Below are 18573 nucleotides of genomic sequence, written 5' to 3'. Positions count from 1 at the left end.
TCTCTTAGAAAACATTACGAGCATATATATCAAGGGATTCTTACAAAAAGTATTTTCTGAAGCAATGTTGTTTTATGTGTTACAGTAAATACTAGATGAAAATTCTGTAGGAAATACCAATTCAGCATCTTATTGGCTTACTTTATTCACTAGACAGTAAGAGAGCAAGTAGGCTTTCCTATTATGAGTTTATTCTATAAAATGTACATTTCAAACACTTTCAGAAAATTGAAGGAAACTGGCTGATAACATACAATAAATCAAGAAGCTGTGGCAGGCAACCCAAGGGATTCCCTCTAAGAATAATTTAGCAAAGCCAAGTTTTATCTGATTCTAAGCTTAATCATTAATAAGTACCAGTGGAGGCCCTCAAAGGAAATGTAGCAACCTCAACTTTGGAGCCAATTATAGAGACTAATAAGATGGGTCGAATAATTAAGGATCTTTTTTTGGTACAATATTTTTAAAATGCAGATAGTACTTTTATGTCTTCTCATATTCTCTACTCATGAATCAATTAAAATTTTATTAGAGATAAATAATACTATAAAAAATTTGGGGCTTTTCTCTACACATTTTTCTCTGTGTCTGTGTTTCATGAAAGAAGCAAGTATAAAGAAGACAAGCAGCGAAGCAATTGCATTTTTCCCTGAGTTTTTTTTTAAACTGAAATCTCTACTTACCTCCATCACCACGAAACCCTTGGTCTCTAATCAAGTCCTACAAATAAACAGTAATGTATATTTATTCAAACCACATAGTAAGAAAGTAATAATAACATTGAATTTTTTCCAATATGCAACAGGAAGATTAATTAAAAATAATACCTGTTTTATAACTACTTCACAAAATAGAATATGGGATTATCCAGTGAACATGATAAAAACCAAATTTTGAAGCACCTAACTCTATACTGAAAGGATTATTAGTCCTGATTAAAGGTTGAAATCCATTTCAGACCACTCAAAGCCAATGGCTCTTTCAATCCTTAAAGAAAATTCTATTGGCACATATTAAGAGCCACAAAAATGTCCATCCTTTGATCCTATAATTCCATTTATGGGAATTTTTCCTAAGGAAGAAATTCAGAAGAAAAAATGATATGCACAAAGATGTTCAGTGCAGCATAATCCATCATACTAAAAAATTATAATAATTATTTCCCTGTTGTAGGCATTTTGCCATATTATGGTTAAATTATGTTGTATCAATTTAATGAAGTATTATGCAGTTACCAAAATAATTATGAAGCCTGAATAATGTTTACAGTATAATGAAAAAAATAAAAAATTAAAGTACACTGATTACGATTATGAAAGTATGGACACATTAGAAAATATCAAAATTGCTCAAATAAGGACCTGTTAAAGTTTGTCTTTATTATTAAAATACAGCTTTTTGCAATAATGCTGGTAGTGAGAAAGTCTCTATGGGTAATACGAGGTGGACTCTGATAGGCAGGACTTGGAATAGTTTGTTTACTCAGTTTAACCTAAACATAAGGGACTGGTGGCTCTAAGTCTCTCTAAAGAGGCTCTGTATGGAACTAGGCACAGTGGCGTGAGCCTGTAGTCCCAGTTAACTTGGGAGGCTAAGGCAGGAGGATTACTTAAATCCAGGAGTTAAGAGGCCAATCTGGTCGATATAGGAAGACTTCATCTCTTTTTTGAAAAATGGCAATAGGCTCTTTGCAAATAGACAACTTTTTGTTTATGGGCTAAAACAGTGTAAATTCTTTATAGTTGTATTTCTATCACATTCAATGTATTAAACAAAGCCTTCAACATTTTCTACATAATAATCAACAAACACATATATACCTGCAGACAAGATAATAGGTGCAGCTACCAATAAATATAAAAATTCGTTGGTACCATTAACTTTCTGTGTTTTTGAGACCTTACGATCTCTTTGGAAGCAAGAAGCACACATGTGAAAATTAAAAGACATAATAATAAAAGCTTAAGCATAAAAAAGAAGGCAATGTTTGTTGCTTAGTTAATGCCAACTAAGTAGTATGGTTTTAAATGCTATACATAATAATCACAGGACTTGATCACTGACGAACAATCAAAGAAATGGCTGTGAACTGGGGGCTGGAGGGATAGAAAAGCAACGGGCCTTCTAGACAAGATGGAACATCTTTTTTGTTGTACCAACTCTAAACTCCCCTCAACTATGGATTGAGCAAATTGGCTTTCTTTACTCTTATAACTTAAAGCTAACACTAACAGAAACTTAGATTTTTCAGTCTCAAGTGTGTTTTTTAAAGCTCTTTGACAATCTTTTCTACTCATTCTAGGTTACCTAAGATCTTCTAGCATTCCCAAACTGGCTATTTCAAACTTTACTCTTTTGTAGTTCCTTCATTATTTTACACCCCTTCCTAAGTAAAAGAGAAAACAAACCATCAAGGAACCCTCTGTCCTGCCCTTATACTACATATATTTGCACAGTAATATTAGCAGTAATTTCTGAATTCTTATTATATACTGGGTATAATAAGCATTTAAAATCACTACAGGAGGTAGACATTATTAGCCTCAGGGGTAATTTGCCAAATATCATATAGCCTGTGAAAAGCTACAGAGCTAGTCGGCTATTTTCATCTTCAATTTTTCAGTTTCTTTTTTTGAGACAGAGTGTCATTATGTTGCCCTTGGTAGAGTACTGTGGCGTCACAGCTCACAGCAACCTCAAACTCTTGGGCTTAAGCAAGTCTCTTGCCTCAGCCTCCCAAGTAGGTGGTACTACAGGCACCCACCACAATGCCCAGCTATTTTTTTTGGGCGGGGGGAGTTATAGTTGTCATTGTTGTTTAGCTGGCCTGGGCCAGGTTCAAAACCACCAGCCTCCATGCATGTGGTCGGTGCCGTAAACACTGTGTTACAGGTGCTGAGCTGTCTTCACAGTTTCTGAGGAACATCATTTCCAAGTTCAAGGAGATTTACTACATCAATTATTCTCTGATTATCTTCAACCCCTCTTCACTTTTTCCTCTCTAGTTACAAATATGCTGAAATTTCTTATATTAAAAACTGACCCTCGGCTTGGCGCCTATAGCTCAACCGGCTAAGGCGCCAGCCACGTACACCTAAGGTGGCGGGTTCGAATCCCCAGCCCGGACCCGCCAAACAACAATGACGGCTGCAACCAAAAAATAGCCGGGCGTTGTGGCGGGCGCCTGTGGTCCCAGCTACTTGGGAGGCGGAGGCAGGAGACTCGCTTCAGCCCAGGAGTTGGAGGTTGCTGTGAGCTGTAATGCCACGGCACTCTACCCAGGGGGACAGCTTGAGGCTCTGTCTCAAAAAAAAAAAAAAAAAAAAAAAAAAACTGACCCTCAACCCTGCATTAAGCTGTGCCTCTTTTATTATTTCTTTATAGCCAATCTTTTAAAAATTGATAATCCTACCTCCTCATTTGCCTTCTCCCCCCTCTGCTAGCCTTCTAAAATAGTTCTCAATGAAGTCAAATGACAATTTTTTTTTTGAGACAGAGTCTCAAGCTGTCTTTCTGGGTAGAGTATTGTGGCATCACAGCTCACAGCAACCTCAAACTCTTTGGCTTAAGCGACTCTCTTGCCTCAGCCTCCTGAGTAGCTGGGACTACTGGTGCCCATCACAACGCCGGGCTATATTTTGGTTGCGGTTGTCATTGTTGCTTAGCAGGCCCAGGCTGGGTTCGAACCAGCCATCCTAGGTGTATGTGGCTGGCGCCCTGCTGACTAAGCTATAGGCGCTGCCCTCAAAGGACATTTTCAGTGCCAAAATAAACAGTCATTTCAGTTATTACCTCATTTTGGCTTTAACAGCAAATGCCATCAACTACTTCCACATTCTTTTTTCTTTTTTTTTTTGAGACAGAGTCTCACTATGTCACCCTCAGTAGAGTGCCATTGTGTCACAGCCTCAGCCTCCTGAGTAGCTGGGATGAAACCCCTTTTCTACCTTTGGTTTCTGCAATGCTACTTTCCCTTAGTCGTGTGGAGTGAGACTTAGGAAGAAGACAGAAGCTGGCACCAAAAATGTTAATGCTCACCAGAGTTGCAATTTCTTCCCCTTTTCAATTTATTTATATCCATGGTTTTAACTGACATAAATATGCTAATTATGGAGGTGCCTGTTGCTCAGTGGGTAAGGCACCAGCCACATACACCAAAGCTGGCAGGTTGCAACCCAGCCCAAGTCAGCTAACAACAATAATGACAACTGCAACAACAACAACAAAAGAAAAATAGCCAGGTGTGGTGGGTGCCTGTGGTCCCAGCTACTTGGGAGGCTAAGGCAAGAGAATCGCTTAAGCCCAAGAGTTGGGGGTTGCTGTGAGCTGTTATGCCATGGCACTCTACCCAGGGTGACAGTTTGAGACTCTGTCTCTAAAAAAAAAAAATGTATATATTTATACACACACACCCTAATTACTTCTAAATTCATATCTCAAAGTCCTAAACTTATATCTCAAAAATTTAAAGAATTTCTGCAATTTCCCCAAGGACCTCTGTTAATCCTTTGATGTTTTTTTTTTTTTTTTGATGATATGCAGTAAATCAAAGTATATCTTTTTATTATTTTTATTTTTTTGATACAGAGTCTTACTATGTTGCCCTTGGTAGAGTGCTGTGGTGTCACAGCTCACAACAACCTCAAAGTCTTGGGTTTCCGCGATTCTCTTGCCTCAGCTTTACAAGTAGCTGGGACTACAGGTGCCCACCACAATGCCCGGCTGTTTTTTTGTTGTAGTTGTCATTGTTGTCTTTAGCTGGCCCGGCTAAGTTCAATCCTTTGATGTTTAAATCATTTTTATCAGAAGAGAAGGCTTTCATGGAGATGGTGTCATAAGGAAAAAGTCAGAGTAACTCTACAATTTGATACCAGTGAAATGCCTTCGGAGAAGATGATGGACTTTTCTGATGTCATTCATAAGAAAATGATCACTTAAAATAACTAATAAATAAAAGATGTCAATTATTTCTGATTTAAATTATAATTACAGCAGAAAAACAAAGATATATACTTGCTAGGTTCTAGTGATGATGGATACTTACATCAATATTAACAGGTTCTATTGTGTTTATATGCACATTGGGAGCTGATGAAGACCGGTCTCTTTGCCCGAATTGATTTCGATGATCTTCATCTGCTGGTCGGAAGGGCTGTGGAATTGGAATGGATTTTGAAGGAGATGGACTGGTGAGGATTTGGGGCCTGTAAAGATCAAGTCATTAGAAGATAAAATTCAGAGCAAGTATGAAGAGATAATTATATTTAAAAAATGGAAGATATAAAGATAATCTTGTTTTTATATTCTGAAAATATTTAAAATAAACATTACAAGTCCATCAGTAATGGCTTTAATAGTATTAATTTAAAAATTAATATATTCTTACAATAATATCGCCAAAATTGCTTTGTTCAAGCAGACCCTCCAGGAACTACCAATAAGAACACTCTTTCGTACCCAGAAAACTTCAGGGGAATCTACAAATGACTAGAAATTACCTGTGGTTAATCAGTGAGGAAGTTTTGGTCTTTTAAAATTATAAACAAATATATTCTAAGTAGACACTAAATAAAATCTGCCATTTTTTCTGACTTTGCCATTTCATGATATCTGAAGGTACTAAAAAGAAAATTTTGTTAGGAAGTTATAAATATTTTGAAAATACATGTACATGTGTACTTAGGACCTGAACGATGTACCTATTGTTTTACACCAGAGTTGAATGAAAATCCTGAACAATATCCAAAGATTATCGCCAAGTTCAGAAGACGATCCTCACAGTGCCAATATATAAATATTTTTTGGAGACAGACTCTGCCTTTGTTGCCCTGGGTGGAGTGCTGTGGTGTCATAGTTCACAGCAATCTCAAACTCTTGGGCTCAAGCGATTCTCTTGCCTCAGCCTCCCAAGTACTGGGATGACAGGTGCCTGCCACGGTGCCCGGCTATTTTAAGAGACAGGAGTCTCTTGCTCAGGCTGGTCTCAAACCTATGAGCTCAAGCAATCCACCCACCTGGGCCTCCCAGAGTGCAAGGATAGCAGGTGTGAGCCATTGTGCCTGGCCCTGCCAATATCTCTCGTATTTTAGAATGTTAGTCACACCCAATTATTGAAACAAGAGACACAAAAGAATCATATATTAAACATTAAAGCAAACATTTTTAAAAATTGCTTTTGATTGGGTGGTGCCTATAGCTCAAAGGAGTAGGGTTCTGGCCCTATATGCCAGAGGTGGCGGATTCAAACCCAGCCCCGGCCAAAAATTGCAAAAATAAAGAAAAGTTAAAAAATTGCTTTTGATCAAACTACCAAAATACATAACGACTTATTTTGGTACTTTTGCTAAATAAGAAACTCTATGGTCTCTCATCAGCTCTAAAATGAATGTGGCACTCACAGAAATTAAAATTTTGAGATTAGATCATAAGCACTGGTAAGAAGTCTCTACCCTTCACAGAGGATATTCAGGGAGCAGGGAAGTGATATAACTTGATAAGAGTAGGTAAGGCTATCTCACCGAGCTCTGTCAGGGCCAAAATCAGCACAAGTAAATTCTTCACGTAGAGGCTGTCATTCCACTCCATCTTATGCAAACTCCAATTATTACTATTATTAACATTATTTAGTGGTTATTAAGACATGGCTAAAAAGACAATGATGAGAGAATAAAAAGATATTTTCTGTAAAAGGAGAGAGTTGGAAGAGGAATGGGAAAAATATGTAGTAGGAAAGATATGGATAAAGGCTTGAAGAGCAAAGGAAGCCAAATACTGACATAAAGCCTCTGAAAAGAGCATGTCAGAATCTGAACAATATTACTTTATAATTTTACTTCTTTGAAGCACATTATTAAGGATAGAGAAGGGAATTCTGACTTTGTATGTTCATATTAACCAAATGAATTCATTTTGAATATGCAATGCAAATAAAATATTCTATACTTAAAAAACTGATTGACACTGGGATTTAGAGAAATTAGCATGTTCCACTGATATTCTTCTTCTTCTTTTTTTCTAGAGACAGAGTCTCACTTTATCGCCCTTGGTATAGTGCTATGGCATCACAGCCCACAGCATCCTCCAGCTCTTGGGCTCAGGCAATTCTCTTGCCTCAGCCTCCTGAGTAGCTGGGACTACAGGCACTCGCCACAATGCCTGGTTATTTTTTTTTTTGCAGCTTGGCTGGGGCCAGGTTTGAACCCACTACCCTTGGTATATAAGGCTGGTGCCTACTCACTGAGCCACAGGTGCTGCCCCATCTATATTCTTTTTCTTCTGGCTACTGAAAAATTTTGTTTCTGACAGAGCTGTCTTTATTTTTGCTTTAAGCAGCCAAAGCACTATGTATACCCTTTGATAAGAAATTTTGGGAGCAGGTAAAAGAATGTAAAAATGACATTAGTTAATATAAAAGCTTGGCAAGAGTACAATTACAACACCATTTATAGGATAATTTAAATTCTCAAGGCAGAGTCTGGGAGTGGTAGTTCACACCCTTAATCCTAGTACTATGGAAGCCTAAGGCAGGAGATAACTTGAGCTTAGGAGTTTGAGACCACCTTGAGCAACAGTGAAAACACATATCTCCTAAAAATAGAAAAAAATTAGCCAGATTTTGTGGTAGGCACCTGCAGTCTCAGCTACTGAGGAGGCTGAGGCAGGAGGATCACTTGAGCCCAGGAGTCTGACGTTGCTATGAGCTAGGCTAATGGCATGGCACTCTAGCTTACAACCGAGTGAGATTCTGTCAATACTACTAATAATAATGTCTCAAGGCAATAGTATACTTTTTTTTTTTTTAGACAGAGCCTCAAGCTGTCCCCCTGGGTAGAGTGCTGTGGCATCACAGCTCACAGCAATCTCTAACTCCTGGGCTCAAGCGAGTCTCCTGCCTCAGCCTCCCAAGTAGCTGGGACCACAGGCGTCCGCCACAACGCCTGGCTATTTTTTGGTTGCAGCCATTATTGTTTGGCGGCCCGGGCTGGATTCAAACCCACCACCTTAGGTGTATCTGGCTGGCACCTTAGCCACTTGAGCCACAGGCGCCGAGCCAATAGTATACTTTAAATGAAGACTTAAACTTGGAAAAAGCCTGAATTAACTAGAATTGTACACAGTAGTCTAATCCAATAATTGATCTGAGAGTAGGTGCCCTGGCTCATACCTATAGTCCCAGCTACTCAGGAAGCTGAGGAGGGAGGATGGCTTGAGCCCAGGGGTTTGAGGCTGCAGTGAGCAATGATCTGGTGTAGGCAGAAGTGGCAATAAGTCATTCCTAAAACCTACTCAAATTAGGAATGTGACAGAAACACAGTAAATAACAAATCAAAAACATGTATGCAAAAGACACATTGATCCAGAAGCAAGAAAAACAAAAACCTGATTTAATGTGATAAACTTCATTTTCATATCTAAAGAAAATAATGCATACCTTAGAATATGAGGATATCTGCCTATTACACAAAATCAGAGTGCCTAAGTTTGGTAGTTTATATCCAATATCACCTGGGAGTAAGGTGTGTCTTGGCCACAGAGTCAACTTGTTTAAGCTTTGAGGGCAAGTACAGGAGAGCACTTCCAGTTATCACATTCTGATGTCATTAAATAACTGAACGATATACTAATTCCAAAACAATCTTCTGGCTATAATTTAGTTTCCCATAAATATCTTCCAAAAGAGGAGTGCGGGCCTATCCAACATAAGAAGCCTAATTAACACAACAGGTATATTTCTCACTGAAAAGAATTACCTGGTATTCTGATTGAGTCTCTTCTGATTTTGATTCATCTAAACCAGTATATTCCTAACTCTCATCATTTCTGGGAACTAATAACATTGAGCTTCCACACTGGGAAATCTTTCTCTACACCAAGGTAATTTATACCGTATAAACTATGTTGGTAGGCAGTGAACTATATTTCTCTTGATACCTTTACCTATCTTGCTACAAATCTCTTTAAAGCAGTACCAAATTAAAAATAAGAATTTTAACTCTAATACCCTTCAGCAAACTACCACTTAGTTATGATCTCATTCTTAATCTAGAATATTAGCAAAGCAACCATTTCTGTTCAGTGATAATGCAAATAGAAAATGGTGACTTTCATAAATTTAGATATTCTACAGCATTTTTTAAAAGTAGAAAAGGGACCGGGCGAGGTGGCTCATGCCTGTAATCCTAGCAAATCCTAGCAACTCTGGGAGGATGAGGTGGGTGGACTGCCTGAGCTCACAGGTTTGAAACCTGTCTGAACCAGTGTGAGACCCTGTCTCTAAAAATGGTCAGGTATTATGGCGGGTGCCTGTAGTCCCAGCTACTCAGGAGGCTAGGGCAAGAGAATCACCTGAGCCCAAGAGTTTAAGGTTGCTGTGAGCTATGATACTGGGGCACTTTACTAAGCATGACAAAGTAAGACTCTGTCTCAAAAAATTAAATAAATAAATAAAAGTAGAAAAGGAACTATCTCTAACTTTTTATTTAAAACTAGACAAAGTATCACTTCTCCAATAAGTATTGGTTACATCATTATCCTTTTTTATGACAATTATAATTATTATCAGGGCTAGTAACAAAATGCAAAGGATTTTTATACTGAACAAAGTGGCTTCTATCTTTACAGAGGCATAAAAGCTCAAGAAAATTATTTATAGAAGAATTTAGACATCTTTCTTATTTGCTCAAGACCAGAATCTATTTTATGAATAAAATACACATGGCACAGGCAAATGGTTTCCTAATTTTAAGACAGTCTTCCTTCACTGGAAGGCACATGTCCTGATCATTACCAGCATGACCTCAGAAAGTCCAAGCTAATTTCATTATGGTGTTCTGTAACTCTGTTCACAGAACAGGTACCTGCCATTAGAAAGGCATCATGGTCTATAGAATCTGTCAGGAGAAAATATCATTGCTAAAAGATTAATTAATTAAAAACTACAGTAAACAATAAGAACATTTTTATTTGATCACCTAAAAAACACCCGAGTGCATACAACTAGTGATAGAGTCAATAAGAATAAAATGACTCCACCAGAGCAGGTTTACAACCTGACTAAAGAACATACTGGGTGTATTTTCTAGTGTTCCAGATAGATAAATATATCCACTCCTTAATTCAAAATTCTTCTACTAAATTTTCCAACCTATGAAACTCCCAGAAAGGTTGCCGTCATAAAAATTACAGATTTATTAGAAGTGTCAACTTACTTATTTTTAGTCTCTCTAGGTAGAAGTCTGAAGCAATAGCATTATATTGTGAAGAGGGAGTGAAGCACAGCTAAAATTGACATGTATTTTTTTTTTGTCAACAAATATTTTTGATCTTAACTAAATAATGCTGTAGGGATGCCAGGTGTGGTGGTTCTCGCCTGTAATTTCAGCACTCCCAAGGCAGGTGGATTGCCTGAGCTCACAGGTTCGAGATCAGCCTGAGGCAGTGTGAGACCTCATCCCTAAAATTAGCTGGGCATTGTGGCAGGTGCCTGTAGCCCAGCTACTTGGAAGGCTGAGGCAAGAGAATCACTTGAGCCCAAGACTTTGAGGTTGCTGTGAGCTATGACACCATGGCACGTGAGACTGTCTCAAAAAAAAAAAAAAATAAGAAAAATAAATAATAAATAAGTAAACAGAATGCTGTAGGGAGACTTTCTTTTTCTAACCACATGCTTCCAGACATAGTATAGATAATTCTGCTACAAATCCAGTAAGGAAAAGAGTCAGCAGACCTGCGTGAGAAACACTAAAGCAAACTAGTACCAACTTAACTCATTATTATCATGCCTTCCTTTTCTTTCCCTATTATGAAAGTTAAGCATATGGTGCCTTTGTATTGTTTTTGAAATAATTTCTTGGTTTTATCTTCATTACTGATTAATAATACTATTAATTTTTTTCTTTTATACTTTATAAATATCTATCCATTTTCCACATTGCTACCACTCCCATTGAAGTCTTCACTGTCTCCCAGTTTTCACTACCAATAGCAACTGAGCTTGGGCTTTCTTCACTCTCAACTTTCTCTATCACTTTACCCATATTTTACTGCTAGGTGATTCTTTCTTTAAAACCATTATTACCAGGTTGGTAATCTGCTTTAAAAAACCTTTAATTCTTTGTCTTCCCTTATGTCAAGTCTAAAATTCCAGTCTGAATTCCCAGACTTTCCATAATCTGGTCTTATACATGGGACTTCTCAACTTAGATAAGCCTTTCCTCACTAGCTCCTACCACCCTCACTTCCTTTACTTATACTGTTTTGTCATTCGTTGTTCCTTCATCTAGGCTTTTAGTTCTTAGGCTCATACAGATTGTAGCAATTCTTTAAAGTCCAGTTCAAATCCCACCTTCTTCATTAAGTTTTTCTGAGTACGCTCTCTCTTTTATTAATCTCTCTTCTCCTGTAAACATGAAAACATTTACATCCTCATCACATAGTTTAATATACTCCATCAGAATAGTATATTATAGTTAGATACGAGTTTTAAATTATTTTCCATTGTCTCATATATTAATGTTTCAATACATGGAAGACATATACTTCTATATCTAATATAACTTTAATAAAATGTTGAACACAAGGCAGGGACTCAAAACTATCTGTGGCTTGATTTTATCTTACTGATCCTAAAACAATCTATGTCAGCTTTAATCCCATTTATCTATACCAAATGTATGTAAATATCTGATTTTGTGATAAAACAAGTAATTTAGGGGGAAAAAAATCTAACAATTTAACAATTTAAATTTTGGAAAAGTTTAAAATTAACCGAAAGATCCAAAAGCAAGCAGTTCAAATAACATCATACCCAGTAGAATCTGAGGGGGGTGCAGAAGGGGATGATCCAGATGTAAGGGCAGTCTCTGCTAGGGAGGCCTCTTCCTGTGATATTGGGTGATGTTCAAAGAACTTGGAGACAAACAGCAAACTGTGAGGTGAAACAAAACAAAACAAAACAAACCTAACTTGTGCAAAACCCAGAAACTTCATACACCAGAATACACAGTTAACAAAAAAATCTGAGATAAAATTCCATTTTCAGAAACAATTGGTAGAATTCAATTGGTTGTGTTTTATCTAAAGGCTTATGTTAAAAGATTGTACTGTACTTTCAAAGGCAACCTCAGAATCTAAAACTAATTGTTCTATTCAGCAAATTTCTACATATGGTATGGAGGGAGTGGGGGAAGCATGCTTTATGGTTAAGGAATTAGAAGACAGAGTATATACTTAGGTTACATTGTTATTATTTACTTAAAGTACAGAGTTAAACTCTATTTGTTTAGAAAAATAGGAAAGAAAGTAAGAAAGAAAAACAGTAAGACCTTAACATCAGCAACAATACAATAGACTTAGTATAGTGGCATAAAGCAAAAAAAAATTTTAGAAGGAGATATATTGGGTACATTTTATATCTTACTCTTAAATAGATTAGAGGAAGGGAATTGAATGGGGATGAAGGCAGGGGAGCGAGAGTGGGACAGGGAGAGAAAGAGGAAGACTATGAATGTAATTTATAAAATAGCTGACAGAATCAGACTCCCCAATCTGTGGTTCAAAAATATAGTGATTAACTTAATTGAAACAAAATTCCCTCTCCTCCCCAAAACTACCCAAAAGTGATTTCTATGGGCTAGGGGACTTGATTAATTAAAAGATAATATAAAATATGAATTACGCGCATGGCTGAACCAGAATTATTGTCTGGGAGAGAAGAACTGGGTATACTATAGTAGTGTACTAGGCAGAAAACTCCTCACAGACTTTAAGACATAATAGTTTCACACTAAGAAAATTTTAATGTAAAATGGATAGATATTAACAGATATTTTGTTACTTACTCAAGTTGGTCATAATTAACACACATCAGTGGAACCTCTGTACTACAACGCTGGTGGAATTTATAACCACACGTTTGACAGCGGAAACCCTGGAAAAGCAGCTTTCGACAAAAGTCACAAAATGCTAAGGTGAAAAAAGTTTTCCGTACCTGCAAAGTAAAAAAAATGATAGACTTGAAAAGCTTGCAAGAAGCTTTTTAGAAATAACAGAAACCATGCTAGGAAAAAATCAATCCTACCCAAGCCAGACATTGTTTAAAATGTATTTCTTCTGTATATACAATAAGCAGAAAACTTAAAAAGGGCAGATTAATACCAAAATAGTAACAATGGTTATTTCAGAGTGGTGAAACCATGAGTGACTTCTATTTCATTCTTTGCTGTATATTTTCAATTCATCTCAGATTTTTTAAAATTTTAATCACAAACAATAAATAGTAAGAAGTATCTTTTACATTATGACCCAGTATATACCTATATTCATATAATACTTACCTTGACTATATAAAAAATGTAAATCAGAACTCTCTGATCTATTCTATCACATGTAAATGCTTTTCATGATAGGTTAGATTTCAAAAACAAAATCTATTTCAATAAACATATTTAATAGAATAAAAAATTAAATATTTTATCAAGAAAATTATAGCCAGGGGCAGCGCCTATGGCACAAAGGAGTAGGGCCCTGGCCAAAAGCTGCAAAAAAAAAAAAAAAAAAAAAAAAAAAAACCAAAAACAAAAAAAAAAAAAAAAAAAAAAAAATATAGCCAGCACATAATCCATTCTAGTCTTTTGAGAACTTGGTTCTTGGCTTGGTGCCCGTAGCTCAGTGAAGAGGGCACTGGCCACATACACTAAGTCTGGCCTGGTCCGGGCCTGCTAAACAACAATGACAACTGCAACCAAAAATAGCTGGGCATTGTGGCAGGCGCCTGTAGTCCCAGCTACTTGGGAGGCTGAGGCAAGAGAATCGCTAGAGTCCAAGATTTGAGGTTGCTATGAGCTGTAACACCACAGCACTCTACTGAGGGCGACATAGTGAGACTGTCTTAAAAAAAAAAGTGGTTCTTGTCTTTTTTTTTTTGTATGTATAACTTTTTAGGGGATATAAAACAGGCAAATAGTTACGTCTAGATTTTTGTTCTTTTTCCATTTATGTCTGGATACATAAAAAATTAAAACATCTTCAGTATTTTTTATGTGGTCACTATTTACCAAACCAACCCTCTTTTATACCATTAGCAGAATCTCAGGAAATAGAGTACCAAAAAACAAAAAACTGTTTTCATAGATCTCAGCTTTTCTAAATCATCTGATCCTTTTTGTTAACCACTCATTTCCTTATTCACCTGTTCAGTTTCATGAAGGCCTCAATTTGTCCTCCTCCATTAATGTACTCAATCAGTCTTTCTTTCTGCCATTAACTTACACTTTAAAACTATGTGTAGCTGGTTGTTTGTATATGTAAATGAGAAAAAGTGAGAGACGAAGAAGAGGAAGGAGAGGGAAGAAGTAGAACAAAACATGTGAGAAGGAGAAAAATTGTGGATAAGCATTTAGAAAATTTTAACCAACATGCTTGTTTTGGAAGTATAACTTAGTTAATAAAAATGGGCACAGGACAATATTATCTTCCTTTATTTTCAGTTTACACTTACTCTGGAATTTGAGCATATCTAAGTATGTGTGGTAAATCAGTTGGTAGCATAGGCTAGGCAATTTTACATGTATTAATTTGTAAGGGGTAAGGCTATGGGAAGGGAGACCCTGAGTGGCTATAGAGAAAGAGGAAGGGCTGTACACGTGGTGTGGCATATGTTTCAAATCTAGTTTCCCTATCTCTCCCACTATCTCAGTTTCCAAGGACTCCTGGGATGTAGGCAAATACTGAAGAAACTGCTTTTATAAAGGACTCTAAGAAACCAGGAGGCATAAGCAGCACTCCTTGATACACAGCAAAAACCGGGGAAGGAATACTTTCCTTTCTAAGCAGAACACAAGCTTTTACTCTTACCTCTACATGGCACTCAAAACAATCATTCTAAAACACAAATCTAACCACACTTTCCCCTCATTTACAAGTATTAAATTTCTAATTATTTTAGAGAAAAGTCCAAATCTTTAATATGGCTTACAAGGATTTTCATGAGCTGGACTCTGCCCATTCTATCCATAATTCCTGCTATATGGCTAACACCCCTCCCTCCAACTTGTATTATGCATTTTGAACTTCTTTCAAAACTTCAGTGGTAACATGTTTTCTTGCTGTTCCTTGTGTCTAGAGTACTCTTTACTTCTTCATTCATGAGGCCTCAGCTTAGATATTTCTGCCTTTGGGAAACCATTCTGACTCCTCAAAGCCAGGTTAGAAGTGTCTGTGCAGCTATAGAACCGTGTACTTACAGAACTAGAAATATACACAGTAATTATGAATGCTTATGAAAATTTCTTTTAAAATTCTCTCTCGAAGGCAGAGATGCTGCTAGTCTCATTCATTATCCTATCCCTAGGTAAGTGTTGGAAAATGGAAAGTTCTCATTACAAATTGACTGGCAGGTTTTCAGCTGTGTTGTGAGAATTCCCACATTCTGGAATTAATCCATATTGCTTTCATTATCCTTTGGTGGGGAGGATATTCCTGAGGCACCATTTTAATGTGGTCTCTCATGCTTAGCAATTTAGGTCTTCTTTTTCTTCCTCATATCCAATTTCTAGCTATGAAGGATTATTAGGAAAAGTAGTAGTAATTATTATGAAATGTAAAAAAAAAAGAAGAAGAAGAAATCATAATGTTTAAAATAAAACTCTGTAGTTTAGCTGGCCTGGGCTGAGTTCAAACCCATCAGCCCCAGTGTAGGTGGCTGGCGCCCTACCCACTGAGCTACGGGCATCACCAATTCTGTAGCTTAAATGTAAGTTTTTTGTTTGGGATTCATTGAGGGTACAAATAAATGTAAGTTTTTAAAGAACAAAACTAATTTGCAATTTAGGTAAAATGTCAATCCCAAAATCTATCTTTCATACTCCCTGAACAAAAATTCATTCATAAAAACCTGAACATTTTTGACACTTAAATAAAATAAGTAAAGATACATACAAAGTTGTGCGTTGTTAGTGGAACATTCTCCAACACTTCCACATGCAATTCTTCTCCGGTAAGCCAGGAAATATCAGTGTCCCAGCCAATTGGTTTCTTCTCTCTGAAAAATGCATATATAAGCCTTTCTTGGTTGTCTTACACCAAAATTCTCATACACCTCATGCTGAAGATATGAAAATTGGTTACTGAGGGGCTAGTAATAGTGAGGGAGATTTGGTTCCCTGGTTTTCTGTCGTTAGAAATTTAAATGGCAATAAATTAATTTTTAAGTTTACCCCAAATAAATGTATCACTCTTGGACAAACAGCAGGGTAAAGAGATGGTACACTTTTCTTCAAGTCAGCTCCAGAAAAGACCTACAACAGCAGAAAATGGATTGTTCCTGGGGTCCAAGGAAAAAAATCACAGGCACGGACTTAACTATCCATTCAAAGAAAAAGAATACTCAAGGGACAACATGTCCCAAAAAAGATTTTTTTTAAACAAAATTAAAAATTTAGGGGTTTTGGAATAATGTTAAGATACTTTCTGAAAGAAAAGTCAATATGAAACGTATATTTTGATATATCTTTTATTAAGCTATAAATTTGTGTTGAAAATGAGAGAGTGGGTAACCATCCATTATCCAAATAAATCACGGAAAATGGATCAAAAATTATAAGAATCTCAAACTGTGAATAAAGTCATTTGATCAGAGTAACAAATGCTACAGTCAAATAAAATATCTAGCCTACAAGATTTCTTTTTTTCTTTTTTTTTGGCCAGGGCTGGGTTTGAACTGGCCACCTCTGGCATATGGGGCCAGCACCCTACTCCTTTGAGCCACAGGAGCCGCCCAGCCTACAAGATTTCTTTAGGCTAATTTAATATATTTTTTCTAAAGTTGACTCTCATTCTCTAGGTTTGCGTAAAGGCCCTAGAAGAAACCTCAAAGTTTAATGTCTGATTTTTAAAAAAAAATTTTAAACAAAATTTTGTATCACATACAAACCATACCCATCCTGAATTCTGTAAACAGCACAGCACTCTGGTATTAGACCTCTCATCATCAGTGCTTTCTTTAGACTGTCTCGGACTGTAACTCCACACCTTGCAGGTACCTATGATATCATAAATACAATGATTTAAAAAAAAATCCTCAATAATTTACCTTTATAACATAGTACCTTTAAAATGTTAAGACACGCTACTAGGTCAGATACAACATCATGTCTACAACTTAATATTAAAGGGAAATTATAATTCAAGTCTCTAACATTATTCACCAATTTGAAGCTAAATTAATTTTCTTGATATTTTAAATTATAATTTATTTCTTATTTTATTTTTTTTTTTTTTTTGACAGAGCCTCAAGCTGTCCCCCTGGGTAGAGTGCTATGGCATTACAGCTCACAGCAACCTCCAACTCCTGGGCTCAAGCGAGTCTCCTGCCTCTGCCTCCCAAGTAGCTGGGACCACAGGCGCCCGCCACAACGCCCGGCTATTTTTTGGTTGCAGCCGTCATTGTTGTTTGGCAGGTCCGGGCTGGGGATTCGAACCTGCCACCTTAGGTGTACGTGGCTGGCGCCTTAGCCGGTTGAGCTATAGGCGCCGAGCCTCTTATTTTATTTTTTAAAATTTTTGTTTAATCATAGCTGTGTACATTAACGTAATCATGGGGTACACTGTGCTGGTTTTATATACAATTTGAAATATTTTCATCAAACTGGTTAACATAGCCTTCATGGCATTTTCTTAGTTATTGTGTTTGGACATTTATGTTCTACACCTAGTAAATTTCACATGTACCCTTAAAATATTTTTAACATATTAGAAAGACAGAAAATATAACAGTATCCACCATAAGACACCCACCAATATAATGTACCACTACTGAGAAATAACAGATGTCAATACTTAAAGCAAAATCAATTTTGATTCAACATTATTCAAAGCTGAAAACTATGTAATCCTTCAATCACACTGTTAAGAGACACCTTACTGGCTCTAAACATAAGCAGGAAAAAATAATAGTCTTATTGTGTATAATTGATGCTTGTTGTGTAGTTGCTTAGCTGCCCCTGTTTCCTCTGGGAACCTGCCCTTCTCTAGAAAACCCTAGGATACTCGAGAAACTTAGTCAAGGGTTGCTACTTTTCTAGCCATAGTTGACATAAACCAGCTGATCAGTTTCCCACATCTCTGACAACAGCTTCTGGTTCAGGGCTAGATATATGACCCAAACAGTGCTTGAGTTCTTCTCTAAAATGATACATAGACACTTTTTCTACTGTAGCTGCAACATGCCAAGAGAATATAAATCTGGAGCCCTCCGTGGTCATCTTCCCCACTACACTGAAAAGATCTGGTTACAGAATGAAGCTAACAGAGGGAAAAGCAGAGATGGCCCTGGGAAAGGAGGGGAAGGGATAAAGGAAAAATAAGAATTTTCTGTATTTTTATTTTTTTCTATTTTAAAATTAAATCATAACCTTGTACATTAATGCATTTATGGGGTAAATGTGCTGATTTTTTTTTTTTTTTTTTTTCTCTTTTTGTGAGACAGAGCCTCAAGCTGTCCCCCTGGGCAGAGTGCCGTGGCATCACAGCTCACAGCAACCTCCAACTCCTGGGCCCAAGCGAGTCTCCTGCCTC

At 36.9% G+C, this 18573-nt stretch overlaps 1 protein-coding gene across 5 annotated transcripts in view; it reads right to left on the bottom strand.

The window, feature by feature from the left end:
• The window catches only part of BRAF (B-Raf proto-oncogene, serine/threonine kinase), a 182094-nt gene that overhangs the window by 64108 nt on the left and 99413 nt on the right, over positions 1-18573 (bottom strand). For all 5 annotated transcript variants that reach the window (XM_023514190.1, XM_023514193.1, XM_023514192.1 and 2 more), the window contains exons 4-9: positions 16936-17039; positions 15937-16039; positions 12840-12988; positions 11807-11926; positions 5045-5204; positions 684-720 (exon numbers count right to left, since the gene is read on the bottom strand). In XM_023514190.1, coding sequence (XP_023369958.1) covers positions 684-720; positions 5045-5204; positions 11807-11926; positions 12840-12988; positions 15937-16039; positions 16936-17039 — 673 coding nt within the window. The remainder of the gene's footprint in view (positions 1-683; positions 721-5044; positions 5205-11806; positions 11927-12839; positions 12989-15936; positions 16040-16935; positions 17040-18573) is intronic.

This window comes from Otolemur garnettii, unplaced genomic scaffold, assembly GCF_000181295.1.
Source record: "Otolemur garnettii isolate 467f Iridium unplaced genomic scaffold, OtoGar3 scaffold00049, whole genome shotgun sequence".
Lineage (NCBI taxonomy): Eukaryota > Metazoa > Chordata > Mammalia > Primates > Galagidae > Otolemur > Otolemur garnettii.
Note: the sequence above shows the minus strand (reverse complement) of the source record. Positions and strands in the feature narration are given on the sequence as shown.